At 45.3% G+C, this 14,411-nt stretch overlaps 1 protein-coding gene across 1 annotated transcript; it reads right to left on the minus strand.

The window, feature by feature from the left end:
• Positions 1-940: 940 nt before the first annotated feature.
• Positions 941-12,905, minus strand: KLRG1 (killer cell lectin like receptor G1). The gene is made up of 5 exons (XM_075163403.1): positions 12,752-12,905; positions 7,143-7,235; positions 6,238-6,389; positions 4,196-4,299; positions 941-3,211 (listed from the first exon to the last, which is right to left on the minus strand). Exons 1-5 carry the CDS (start codon positions 12,867-12,869, stop codon positions 3,100-3,102), a joined length of 579 nt encoding a protein of 192 aa, XP_075019504.1. The 5' UTR covers positions 12,870-12,905; the 3' UTR covers positions 941-3,099.
• Positions 12,906-14,411: the final 1,506 nt, after the last annotated feature.

The following is a 14,411-nucleotide window of genomic DNA, read 5'->3' on the forward strand; positions in this document are numbered from 1 at the left end:
ACCAGGCACAGTCCAAGTGCAGCCTCAGAAATGCCATGGAGAATGAGATTGTAACTTACCTCGATCTGCTAGCCATGCTCCTCCAGTATTCATTCATCGCTGCTTACAGAGTTCATCCAAGAAGAAATTACTTCCAAGAAAATTAGTATATATCAATCAACTATACGAACATGATCTAGACAGAAGATTAAAAGCTCTGCCAAAGATATTTGTTCAACTGCTTTTCATGGAAATGAATATACTTGCTTCAGATCCCTTTAGTATTGTGAAAACTTGAACCCACAGAGGACCCACGTGCATCATTAAAAGTAAAATCCGCAGCTGAAAATCCTTTCACTTGAAAGAACAGCTTTTGAGGCAACCTAATGTATTTATTTATTTTACATTTCCTGAGCATCTCTTTGGGATGAGATTGAGAGGCCATGTTTGAAGAGCTCATCAGCAAAATCATCTAGCATGCACTGCACTGTAAAATCCTAGGGGAGGCAAAGCTGTTGTACTATTCACAAGGTAAACTAGGCAAGCTCAGAGACATGCTCACCTCACCTACATGCATCATGGTAACATAAGAAGGTGGTTCTTCACTAGGCTTCTCTGATAAAGTAGCTGCTAGGTTGTTTCCTTCTGTAGATGCTACCACCATTTTGACAAAGCAGGCAAAATCTCCAGCATTATTTCATAGGGCCTGGCAACTTTCTGGGAGTCAGGGACAGCATCTTCCTTTGATATTGAGTGGACTCTGGCACAGACAAAATTACTCACCCAAAGTAACCCAGACAACCTGAGATGAAAACTCAACGTTTTTAGCTCCTAGTACGCTGCTTAAAATACTGTGGTTTTCTTGCAGTTTCCCCAGGTCTGACTGTTACAGGCATGGTGTTGCGCTTAGCTGCCTGCTGGGGTTAAACCGTGACACATGGTTATTGAAAAGCAGACCTACCCTTGCTGGCAACATTCCCATCTTAAGCCCCTCAGCTCACTGAACTGTGTATGAGGCTCAGCAGACATCCACTTAGCTGGGTATGCTAAGGTTTGCATTTTTGTCTTCATCTGCCCCGATTCCTTCATGGGCTACATCCTCCATGAATGTCAAGCCTCACATACCAGGGATATGCAATTGAAGGCATACTGTAAATGGCAGTGTGAGGAATTTGCTGTTTTGTTGCAACTGGATTGGTCAAAACTGCATTAAGCTGCTTCTTTCAACGAGGTGATGCAAGGACAATTTCAATTACTTGAAAAGAAAATTGCTGGGGGGAAACAGCAATTTTCTTTTTGGAAACAAGATCTTGTTTCTGTTTTCTCTGTGATTTCACAGTTGTTTGTACCCCTTATTTTTTTTGGTTTTTTTTTGTTTGCAGGACATGTGGCACAGCAGTATCAATCCCAGTAACAATCACTTCCAAGTTATTTGTAATCCTCCTCGTGAACCCCCGATCTAACATTTTCAGGTGAAAACTCTAGTGTTTGGATCAATTAGTTTCTTCCTAGCCCTTCCCTGCCATGCACCATGCTGCCTAGTTCTTTACTGTCATATATATATACATTATATATACATTAATAAGATCTCCCCTCAGTCTTCCCTTCTCTAGGATAAACCGTCCCAGCTGTCCTAGCCTTTCCTCATACGTGAGATGCTTCAGTCCTTTCATCATATTTATGGCCCTTCATTGGACTCTCCATTACGTCCATGTCTCTTTTGTACTGGGGAGTCCAGAACTGGACACAGTACTCCAGGTGTGGCCTCACCAGTGCTGAGCAGAGGGGAAGGATCACCTCCCTCAACCTGCTGGCAACACTCTCCTAGTGCAGCCCAGGATACCATTTGCCTCCTTTGCAGTGAGGGCACGTTGCTGGCTCATGTTCAATTTGGTGTTCATCAGGGCCCTAGGTCCTTTTCTGCAAAGCTTCTTTCCAGCTGGGTGACCCCCAGCATGTACTGGTGCATGGGGTTGTTCTTCCCCAGGTGCAGGACTTTGACCTTCTCCTTGTTGAACTCCACGAGGTTCCTGTCAGCCCATTTCTCCAGTCTGTCTCACCCAGAAGAAACACACATCTCAGAATATCTGCCATTAATCTGCTGATAATAGTAAATTAGAATATGATATAAATATGTTAGGATAAAGAGGATAAATTGGAAATTAATAAAATTTCTCTTCCTTTGTTGGAACAAAATCACTGGCTGGAAAAAAGAGTTTTCCAGGTGTCTGGAAACGCAACCTACTGTCCCACCCTTAACGTTCACTGTGGCTTTATGGTGTTCACACTCTCAGCCTGTCTCTGCTCTATTTGAGCTGAAAGCTCCTTGTAGTAAGGATTTGTCCACTGCTTCCTCTCTCTGCAGTATGAAACTGCAGAGGTGGAGAGAGAAACACATTCCTGGTTGATTCAATAATAACAGACAATTAACTGTATTCCTTTGACTCCAGAAGTCCAGCCTCCGACTAGTCTGGTTGAAGGTGGCCTATAAAATATGGTGTGCAGCTGGTTCCTTCCAACAGAGAGAAGTAATGACATGGGTACACACTTTTGGTCCAGTGCAGTACTGGAGGTTTATTTTCACTGCTGGATTTACAGAAGTTGTAGTCTCATCTCACCATCTTCTCTCCCACCCATAGCACTGGGATGCAAAAGGAGAGGCTGCCACTGGGAGAAGTCTGTTTATGTTTCTGGCAGTGAACAGCACCCTTCATTTTCCCGGTCCTGCTGGCACCAGACAATGGAGATGCAGGGAATGGAAATGAAACCTGATGCTCAGGAATGGAGGAAAATTCACCCTCGGAGATCACAACAGAAGACCCAGCATCTGTTGTGACAAAACTTTTGTTTGCCCTTATAGGACAAATAAGGAAAGACTAGGGCAGGGGATATGTCCCAGGTCTCATCTGGTCACAACAGTAATCCAACAGATGTGGATTGAGAATTGATCTACTACTGAGGATAACTCACCCTTATGGGCCACAAACCTGTCCCTGCAAAACACCTTCTGAGGGTGTGGAAAGGGCAAGTCCTTGGTCTTGTATAGAGCTTTGGTTTGCAGGACAATGATCCACTTGTACCGCTGATGAGATGGTTATGAGATGAAAATGCACATGGGATTTATCTAAGAGATTTCTCACATATCCATGGAGCAGAAAATTCACAGCTGGAGGCCAAAAAGTGATCTTTCATCAGGACAACACAGTGTTGCACAGGGCTGTTAGAGAGGACCCTGTTAGAGAGACACGGAACAAAAGTGAGACTGAGAGAAAATACTGAGATTGTCTCTTGGAGGCAAGAAAGAAAAAAGATCTGATTTTGAAGGGCAGAGGAAGTGAAAGAACCCAACCTCCAAAGGGCAGCTGTTAGAAAAAGAAAACGTACACCAACATACCTATCTACCCGGAGCTTACACATCTAAGTAATTTTGCGATTGTGGAACCCAAATCAGAACCAAACATAGACGTGATCCCCTGCAGGGACAGTGATACCCACCAGCATGAGAACAGCAGTGCTCAGAGTTCCATGGAAAGATGATCGCCTCCATGGAGTTTGTAAGAACAGAAAGATGGATTTAAGAAGGGAACTAAGCCAAGTGCTTAGAGTCCTGACCTACTGACAGCAAGATCTTGGGCGAGTTTCTTTGCTGGAGAGGTGTTAGAGACTAACGCATTGTGTTAACTGCCATAAAAAGGAAAGGGCCAGGCAAAGTCACTGGACCAAATCATAATATTTTCCCTCATGCAGAATGCTGAGTTTTGTCCAAGTAAATACTGAGCCAAAATCAAGGTTCTGACTTGGGTTGGCACCAGTGAAGGAGCAAAGGCTGGGTCCTCGCACCCAGTGACACCAGCACTTGGCAGAATGGGTGCAAGGTGCAAGGTGGCTAAACCCAGTAAAGCCAAGATGGACCATATGCTTTTCTGACTGGGCAACTGTGTGGGCAGTGCAGGTAAATAATCATTGGTCTGAGCAGCTGGATGGAAGTAGAGAGTGAGATACTAACATTAGCCCTGCTTTTCACAGGTACATGCCTTTACAAGGTGCAGGGCAGTAAAAAGTAGACCCTTTTGAGTTCAGAGTCGTACAGGTGACAGTAAGAAGAAAATCTGCCTAGTAAGAAAGCTCCTGAGATCTGGTGCAGGAATTCTGGGTGTTGTGGAACACTGGGCAATCTGAATTAGCACTGCTGTTTTTAAAACAGAATGAAACTCACTTGGTGCCGTGGAATATAGAGCCATCTTCCCAAATCCAGCCAGAGCCTGTGCTGTTCCTCAGTCCGATCCAGAAACATCCTGTTTGAATACTCTTGAACAGGTCCTAGAAATGGTGATGAATTACAAAGTGACTAATGGCAGCCAGCCTGAAAATGGAGGTAAGGATAAGTAAAGAGAACAGAGAGCAAGATACATCCCCTCGCCTGACTGTTCCTTAAGTGGCTGACAATACTGCTTCTCCACACCTTCTCATCAGGAAGATCAGCCCTGCAGATCATGCCTGGAATAACAGCTATGTGTACACTCACAAGGAAGTAGGCGTGCTTTCAAGGGTCCTGGGCAGATTCTTCAAAGGACATTTCTCAGGGCAATACATGTGAACCAACTGCACCCCAGTCTCCTGGAGTTTCCTACACAGGGCTTTACGTAGGAAAGTATGCTATTAGTATTAATATTAATGCTCTACAATGCAGCTAGCTAGCAAGCTAATACAAAGTATTAACAATTAAAGGTAAAATCAGGGCAGGGCAGGAAGTGCAGGCACCAACAGAGCTGTGTAAAAAGCCCAGGACCAAAGCTCATTAAATTTCATACAAACTTTCCTCCTACATGTTTTCAATGCTTGTTTCCTTTTGCCTAACCTTTAACTCCTGTTTACTGTTAAAAGGTGAAGCCTGCAACAGAAACTCAGCCCTGAAGTAAATTCTCTCTCCCCCCCCCAAAAAAAGACAAAAACAAGGGAGAGAAGTTTGTCTTGTCCACATTTGCAGTGAAATCCAACAACAGCAACCTTTCAGTGGTATGGCTGGGCCCCATCCTTATCTCCTGCTGCCATAAAAAAAGCTTCGGAGCAGACATCTTCACACAGAAGCATTAACAAATCTGGCTTGGTAAAGTAGTGGGAATAGGAGTAGCTTGAGGAACACTTAAGTGTTGCTGGTGGTTTGGAGGTGACCGTGCTTCCCTGGCAAAGGGAGGTTGAACAGTCACAGCCTTTGCAGCATAGGGCATGGATAGGTAGGAAAGTCTTGCTTATGTGGGGAAGTCTGAGCAGGGTAATGGGTAACACTCTAGTAGCAGAGATAGTAGTAAGAAAGTAGCCTGACCAGGGAGGATTTCTTCACTCAGAGAAATGGGTAATCTGGGGAAGATGAGTATTTCTCAAAGAATCAGGATTTGCCTAAGAAGGCGTGAGAGCCTGGTACATACTCCCAGTCGAGCAGAGACCTGGCTTTCTAAGCCCCCACAGAACATCATACAATGCAACTTCTGTCCAGGGACTGGACGCTGTCCACGTTCATTGGACCTGAGCTAATAAGCCCTGGCTTGCACAAAACCACATCAAGTACTTCTGCTCTACTTATGCAGACATGCCTCACCTCCCTAGTGACCAGCTCTACCCATTTCTGTAGAGGTCATGCATGCCCCTGCCCCCAGTGAGCACCTGCTGGAAAATGAGCAGTGGAACAGATGGTTTCTGATTTCACCAGCACAGCTGAGGTTTTTTGGCAGAGAGAGGAAGTAAGCATTGAAAACAGACTGAGAAAGAAATATCCATGCATGAACACAGGGAGTGGCAAGGGTCACTGAGCAGGAGGAGCTGGAGCAATTACAAGGAGGAGAGTCATCGCTTTTGCAAAGGAATCACTTCTGAAGAGTGAGGACGTATTGGTTTGTAGGCAATGAATACAGAAACTGCACAGTGCCACAGTCTTTTCCTGTAATCACTCATAGCCTTGTTGGGGCTAGGAGGGGAGGTGGAGTGGGGCAGTGGAGAAGACTGTCTCCTAACATCATTCCTAGGATGATTCTGAGTAGCTGACAGTGACCCTCACCTCTCCCTTCTCCCCTTTGCTTCTTTGCCTACTGGGAACTTCTAAGGTGCATACTGAAACTGGAAGTGCACTATAATGTTGCAGTCATAAATCCTTCCTCTCCTTTAAAATCAAAATATTGCTAGAGTGACAGCACTGCTTGGATGTCAGTCACTTAGGCATCTGCAAGAAAATGGAAGATCCTCAAAGAATAAGAAAACCATTACCATTTCGCTGGTATCACTGATCACCAGGAGATGAGCTCCCTGTGCCAAACAGGATTCCTGGCTGGAATGCCAGTCCTTCTTCTCCTTGGAGAAGGAGTAGCAGCTCTCTCTGTAGGCTACCCACTGCTCAGGGCAGCGTGGGTGGGAGTCACCTGTAAAGGAATCAAAATACCAGCTTTTCTCTATCATTAACCAACAGAAAGACACTTGCCAGCAAGGGCCTGCTGAAAAGCAACTCTTCTGGATAGTTGCAATGCAGAAAACACAAGTCAGTATAAGCATTTAAAAATAACAATGCATGAACACTGAACTTCAGATCTTCTGTGCAATTTCCAAATCTTCGTACAAGAGTCACATGCACTCTGATGCTGGTGCAACGCCCCCTCCGGGTTTCCTCTGAACTACTCAGATACCTGAGAACCAAAATTGGCTATCTGAAAGCAGACAACACTCTGGGTGTGCAAAAAGTAAGGGAAAAAATTACATCATTCTGTGGGTACAGTGTGATCATGTCACACATCAGGTGAACAGATTTTAAGCAGCAAACAGGAGGCTCTCCCACATGGTCTAGCACCTTATGCATGCATGCAAAAGTGTTATAGACCTTGCATATTTGTTTTACAGTTTACCACTATAATTACAGCAGACATCTCTACAAAACCCTTTGAATATGCTTCACTGCTATTTGCTACAGGATCTGAAATGGGTTGCCTGGGGTCTGCACAAGGAATATATTCTTCAAAATATTCTGGATAGGCAATGGGTACTTAAGGCTGGTGGAAACCTAGAACAGCTTCTGGTTTAACCTTATATAATGGAGTTCAGGATCTGAGCTCCTGTGCTTAGATGAGTCTTTGGTCCTTTGCTGTTGGTTGCTCATCCTCAGCACCCCTTTGTGCACTTACTCATCTTCCAAATCAAAGCAATCGCTAGGGAGATGCTCAGTATCCCAAAGCCTATAGCCAAGCCTGGCACAACTGCTGGCCACAGACAGGGAGCTGTAAAAGAGAAAAGAAACCATAGTGAACAGGAGCCACACGAAAACTAATGGTGGTTTTACGCAGTTTGCTTGTGTCCTGGGCATTTCCATAAGGAACTGAATTATTTAGAGCATTCCTGTCTGTCTACACTCTGTACGTCACTGCCCAGCCTCCCCGGGGCCTCCCCACACCCCTGCCCACCAGCCCAGGGCCCCATTTCAGCTCAGCCCCGAGCCATCAGTCCCTGCCTGAGCTTCCCAGCAGAGGTACCTGTCTCCAGGTCAGCCACAGCTCTGGCCGGGCAGGGCCACAGAGCTGGCTGGTCCAGCCCCTGCAGTGGCTGACCCCAGGAGAGGAAGCACCTGCCCCAAGTCAGCCGGAGCCCCCCAGGCACCGTGTGACACCTCCCGCTGGCAGGAGCCTCCCAGCAAACTCGCTCCTGCCTCAGCATTGAAGCTCGGGGTGGAAACACAGAGCTGCACTGCTACAGCCACTATGTTCCAGCTTAAATGCAAAAAGAAACCCAAGGCCTTTCCCCCCCGCTCTCTTAGCAACAGCAACAGGTTTAACCTCAGCATCCTGTTCACAGGCTTAGACACACGGTCGTGTTACATCTTTCCAGGACACTCCCAAGTCAGTCCTACGCTCTCATCCGCCTCTCCGATGGTGGGGTGGTAGGATGGGAGGGGCAGCCTTGAAGACCTTGGGATGCCCCTCCACGCTTTCACCACCATCATCTGCTGTTCATTTGCTGCCAGCGGCGGAGGGTGACTCTGGGGCAGCCTCCACCGTAGCCCAGCACAGCTTCCTTTCAAGGGTGGGGCAGGACTGCCATGTAGAGGTCTGCCCATATACAGCATGACCCGTTAGCCTGCAGGCCACACCTTGCTCTTCTGTTTTCTTCTCCTGGAGCTGAGAGGCATTCACTTTCCATAAGCTGTTTGAAATCTCAGCACGAAAATCTCCTCTCTCCAGGTTGAGGAGAGGATGACACTTACTGTCACAGATGAGCTCCAGGGGGGTTTGGTTTTCTTGTTTTATTAATCTTAGTATGACAGCTGCATAGACAATAGGACGTTCTAAGAAGCACTAAATGTGCAGTTAATGGTTACTGATGTTGAGGAACCCAGGATTTCCCTGTGCTTCTCCCTTAAGCTTATGTATCACATCCTGCTCTTGTGGTGCTCCAGAGTCTTCTACTCAAATCCAGCAGTAAAGTCCCTGGTGGAGCTCATGAAATCTGAGGTTATTCTCTCTTGGTCGTGTCACAAGACCTAAAGAAACATACCTGTACTCCCTAAAAAGGCTAGGAGTCTAAGAAGTAAGATGGAGGGAGGGGAAGGCTAGCTTTAACCAAAGACAATACCACAGCAAGTACATCGAAAACTTGGTAGAAGAAGGGCTGTGAGTGGGACGTCATAGCAATAGGATACAAAATACACAAGGAAGACAGAGAGGACTGTTCTCTGCTCAAGTAAAATTACAGCCAAATTAGGTTAAAGAACTAACTGCATCAAGAGGTAGCAGTAACAGCAACCCTGCAGACCAGGCAAATACTACTAAATGCATCAGGCTGGAATTATATACCAGACAAGCATGGTGACAGCACTCATGAACCAGCAAAAGGAACCAGAGCAACCATGAGGGAAGCACGGTGACGACAAGCATCAATTAATCGCATTAAATTAAGCAAATGCCATGTCAGGGCATGATGCTGAGACTGAATGCTTAGACACCATCAATAGGCACCTCGTGGAGCGGCGAGACAGGAAACACAGAAAGCGAAGCAGCTCGTGACTGCCCTGCGCCGTGCTCAGGCCACCCGGCTCACCATGGCTCCATCCAGCAGCTTCTCTGCTGCAGTGAACACAAATGCACTGAGATTCAACAGAGCCAAAAACCAACAACAACAACAACAAAAGGCACTGTGGTATAATAATTTCAAAATGGGAAACTACAGAAAAATGAGGAATTTTGTCAGAGAGGAATTAAAAGGGATGGCTAAAAGAATAAAATATTTGTAAGCAATAGAAGAGGCTTTTTTTAGGATCTCTCAGTGGAGGTTGAAAACAAATGCACATCACGTATCAAGAATATTGTGGGAAGGACAAAGAAAGCCAGTGCTAAAACAGACGGGGAAGGGACTTCACTTAAACAGAAGAATGTATGCTTTAAGCATTGGAAGCTTTGTCCAAATACAGAAACTAGACAAGATCAGTAAATTAATAAAAAAAATTTATTTTGATGTTAGAGAGGTTTGCAGGCTCACCGGTTTTAAGACCAGTTTCCGGTTTAGAGCAATATATTTAGACCTGCAGTTTTGGCTAAAAGAAGTAACAAGGGAGAGCATGAGGGAGCTTTGCTGTAAGCATCAATTTTCTGGTAGAAAGATGTTTCCTAAGGTAAAGGTTTTGTCGTGCTTCCTGAAGCTTGAAGGATCTTCTAGCTGCCCCACTTGTAGTTAAAAAAAACCCCAATGTTTATTTATGTTATTAATCATAATTAAAGAATAAAAACACATCTCTCTTCAGTTACAAAATACAGAAAGACATTTCAGTTACAACCTACTCCTCAGCTTCACACAAGAGGACAATGGGAGAACTGAAGGACTTGAACGGGGTAGCTGTTCTCTCTGCCTGCTCTTTATTCCTCTTGTAAGGTCACTGGGTTTTGCCATCAGATTAAGCCTCAAGAGAATGGAGTCAGCCCGAGGTTAAGGGGTAGGGTGGAGCTTCTTCTCTGCAGATTACAACTGAAAACTAACTAAAAGCCAATAAATATCTGTTGAAACATAATTCTTTGTTCTGAGACCACATTTCTGAGGATTTGCACTTCTGTTTTCCTTCCTCTCTTGCCTCTCAAAGAAGTTATCTCCTGCATCTTCCAGATCACTGTTCCGGATTTTAGGGAAAACTACTTCCAGGAAAAGACGACTGGGATGACAGTCAGTGAAACAGTTAATCCTTAAATGCCAGCACCAGGCATCCTAGCTGGTGCCTCCTGGCAATGAATAGAGCAGTTCACTCTCTATTGTTTCAAACCAACTGCAGAAAAAAGGAACTGACTCGACTCAGCATCAAAACAAAATCCCAGGGCACCTCCACAATCAGAGCAGTGGGAGAGTTCACTTCAGTTCTTAAAAATGAAAAAGTATGACATTAGATAATTTTGGGAGGAGAAAAGAGAGTGAAGAGGGCAAGTCATATTGAAGCGTTCAAGGTGAATTTGAGCCTCACTTGAACTGCAGTAATCAACCCAGGGAAGTGGAATAAAAAGTTTCATAAACCGGGAATTTTACCCCTTGCAAAAGGGAGCCCCTGCAGTTCCCCCTTTCTAAAACAGGTTCAGGGATTTGTGCTTGATCCTCAGCCCCTGCAGTACATGTGAAGCTCTTGCAGAAGAGGACGGGAGAAGTACCTGGGATGAGTTTGAAACCGAGGAGGGAAATCTGAATGGAGCATCCAGAAATATTTCCATGTGGTTGTCTGAGGAACTGTAGAAGAGTGTCCCCAAGGGAAGGGCGAGGTGGACTGGTGGACATTTAACATAAATATCTAACGTTATAACTTTCTAGTATACAAAACACGCAGTTAGGTCTGTCAGTGCCCTGGAGAAATGACTGATACGCTGCATTCACCTGCAAGCAATGTGACCCAATATTTTTAGCTTTGGGAGTCCAGATTCAGTTTGAAAACTGAAAGCTGTTAGCATTTTATAATTCAAGTCTTTCAGGACAATCTGAAGAATGTCATTGCGCTGTCCCAAATAGCTCCCCTTAGCTCCTGTCTACGTCAGTATGGGAGCAGCATGACTATCTAGGGCCAGGGAGGAGGATTTGAGAAACGAGGATCCTGTCCTTGGCTATGGCACACACCTGGTTATCACTGTTATTATAAGCATGCCACACAAGCTAACGCTGTCTTATGTGACTGCTGGACTGACGTTTTGGTAATGTGGCATATCTAAGGCTCTCTGGAAGCCAAATAGAAGACAGCCAGGGCAACTCTTCATTTTTGAGGAGTCCGTGAGGGCCAAAAAAAGTTGGTTTGACCAGAGGACTGATCTATACACCTGTGATATACCTGTGATAACGCGTCACAGGGATGACTTGGTAGCAAGGGTGTGCATTTGAAAACAGAGATGAAATACCTGAGAGCACGTCTCTTAGAAGTGATGGAGGCGGGGACAGAGTTGAAAATAAAGATCTTCTAAAGAAAGGTTCTTAAACTGCGCTCCTTAGGGACTCCTCACACGCAGAAGAGAGCTGGGAAATAATCAAATAATATGCACAGAAAGTGTGTTCAAAGATTAGCTTCCTTATTTTAGGCCCTCTGAATTCAGCTCAGAAAGATGAGGGTACATAAAGGAATTTGGAGAGGAGGAATATTAAAAAGAAAACTGCAAACATCTCAAGAGGGCATCAGGTAATCTCCACCTCCAACAAGGCGGGAGTGAACACAAATGGCAGGGAATTAAGGGATGTCCCTGTGTTTTCTGATGCAACGGAAAACATCATTTCTGATGAAAACACATGCAAAAGCAAGATTGCCTTCCAAGCAGGAGTGTGATTACCAGATAGGAACTTGGGGGTTTCTGTGCTGGCTTTGTTTCCATAGTGCAGCAAGTGACCAGGCAGCAGTAACAACCACAGATGTATGCAGTTTTTCTTATCAGGGCACAGAAATCTCGTATCCCAGAGCGAGAGGCCCCTTTGCTGTAACAGCTCTGAAAAAAGCTAATGTCAACCATTAGTGTTGCAGCCAATGCAAGACAACTCATCGAAAGCACACAGGCATTTAGAGGAAAAGCAATCATCTCATGAGAAGGAGACGCTTATAAAGAATCATCAATGCAAAATCTCACTCTTCTAAGGTGGTATTTCTCAACTAAGCAGCCAGAGAAATTGCTCCGTGTGACATTTGCAAGGCCTGAACAGGGGGAATGGAGTGGAAATAAGGGAAGAGAAAATTTAAGGAAAGCACTAAGAAAATCTTCCTGGTAATAAAATGCCCTGCAGAACTGTCTCAAGGCAAAAGCTGAAAATTTGCTCACTGGGAGGTATGTAAAACTAAAACAGAGAAAACACAGGAAAAAATGTATCACAAAAGAATCCTGCAGAGCCCCACGGGAGAGAGAATGGATGATCTCATATGCCTCCTCTGTCTCTGATCTCTGATTAGCATACGCCTCTAATTTATCTGTACTCGCATCTCGCCTGCCCTTCAAAGAACTATTGCTGACAATCCTCATGGCTGAGAAGAAGACAACTTTAAAACTGCAAACCGCTTTCGGAGAAAAGGATGCCTGGGATGAATGCCCAGGAGTAAATACCGAAAGGGGTCTGACGGAGAGAGGGAGGGGAACAATGCTAGGTCTCTGACCCATCGGCTTTTATCACAGTAAAATACTCACGGTAATTTCAGAACAAAAGCAACACCACACAAAGTCAGTAGCCAGCTCAGAGTGTTTTTGTTAGAACTTGCTTTCTCTTGAAATAAAATCTTTTGTTGACCTACCTCATCCAGCTTCCTTACCTCTCCTTTCCTGTCCAGCTTTGGCCCTCGGCGGCAGAGTCTGAGAGAATTTGACAGAAGTATAAATTATTTCCTCACTCGCTTCATCTGCAGAAGTTTCTGATCTGCTTCCCTCCATGCCAAAGCAAAGAGTGCGTATGACAAGATGTTTCGATCAGGCTGTTGAGCGACAGGGCTCAACGTCTGTGAAACAGGAAACCTGAGGCTACATTCAGAAGACAAGAAATGTGAAGTTGCAACCTCTATCTCCAGCTGCTCAAAATAACCAAATTTACAACAGAATGGAGAGCAGTGGAAGCGCAACAACTTCCATTTCCTAACCTGATGAGGGATGTCTTAAGAACAGCCGTTAGTGGAAGACGTGATTAATCACAAAATTCACGGGTATTCTAATTGTTGCCAATGCAAGAGGCTGCGATTACACTGACGTAGTAATTGTGAGAACGTGTGTTGCTCTGAAGAGCTCCCTCTCAGGGCAGAAGCAGGTGGATAGCGAGAGGACAAAGTGAAAAAGGTGAATAGCGAGACTACAAGGAGAAAAGTGGGATAAGCAGTGGCCATGGCAAACTGGCAGCCCAACTGCTGTCAAAAGGGAAGTAGAGGTGGACAGCATGGGTTTGAGAAGGAAGCCTTGTGAGCTTTGGACAATTCTACTGGGAACTGTTTCCACACCCAACACCCAGCGTGAATGTGCTTGAGACACAGGAAGGCACTGAGGGCTGGCATCCCTCAAGACCCTCTGAGTCAACATCTCAACAGCATCAGTACAAGAGAGACATGGACATGCTGGAGAGAGTCTAGCAAAGGGCCACAAAGATGATGACAGGACTGGAGCATGTCTCCTATAAGGAAAGGCTGAGATAGCTGGGACTGATTAGCCTGGAGAAGAGATAGAATCATAGAATCATAGAATCATTAAGGTTGGAAGAGACCTCTAAGATTATCGTGTCCAACCGTCAACCCAACACACCACGCCCACTACACCATGTCCCTAAGGGCCTCATCTACACGTCTTTTAAATACTTCCAGGGATGGTGACTCCACCACTTCCCTGGGCAGCCAGATGTCTTGGGAAGGATCTTATTAATGTATATAATACCCGAAGGGAGGGTACAAGAAGAGCCAGGCTCTTTTCGGTGGTGCCCAGTGACAGGACCAGAGGCAATGGGCACAAACTGAAACAGAGGAGGTTCCCTCTGAACATCAGGAAACACTTTTTTACTGTGAGGGTGATTGAACACTGGCACAGGTTGGCCAGAGAGGATGTATGGTCTCCCTCCATGGAGAGTCGTGTGGACATGGTCCTGGGCAACTGCTCTGCTTGAGCAGAGGGTTGGACCAGGTGACCTTGAGAGGTCCCTTCCAATCTCAACTATTCTGTGACTGTGGTCAGCAAAAACAGGAAAGGATAGTTTTTTTCTGAAGTAGTGAAGATTGACCACTGATGAGAATGGTGGGGAGTACTGATGCTTCTAGCATCCTGAGAAACCTCTTAGCTGCATGGCTGGCTGATTTTTGTTTTGATCCAGATTCTGATCACTTCCAGTTCATACTCAAATTGAAGATGTTTGCCAGGCTCGGGCTGTACATCTTCCTCACTGGTACAGTTGATTTACAAGAATTGCCTGGGCATTCTCAACAAAGGAGTTTGCCATGGTTT

The sequence above is a fragment of the Calonectris borealis genome, chromosome 1 (assembly GCF_964195595.1).
Source record: "Calonectris borealis chromosome 1, bCalBor7.hap1.2, whole genome shotgun sequence".
NCBI lineage: Eukaryota > Metazoa > Chordata > Aves > Procellariiformes > Procellariidae > Calonectris > Calonectris borealis.

What these genes read in the sequence shown, in the direction of transcription:
- KLRG1 (XM_075163403.1), bottom strand. Translation starts at nt 12,869, where the DNA reads ATGGAGGGAAGCAGATCAGAAACTTCTGCAGATGAAGCGAGTGAGGAA. An exon ending in TGCTTTGATTTGGAAGATGA is followed by an intron (nt 6,390 to 7,142) that starts GTAAGTGCACAA and finishes ATTCCTTTACAG; the next exon opens with GTGACTCCCACCCACGCTGC. An exon ending in TCTATATTCCACGGCACCAA is followed by an intron (nt 3,212 to 4,195) that starts GTGAGTTTCATT and finishes TCTCTCTAACAG; the next exon opens with GGTCCTCTCTAACAGCCCTG.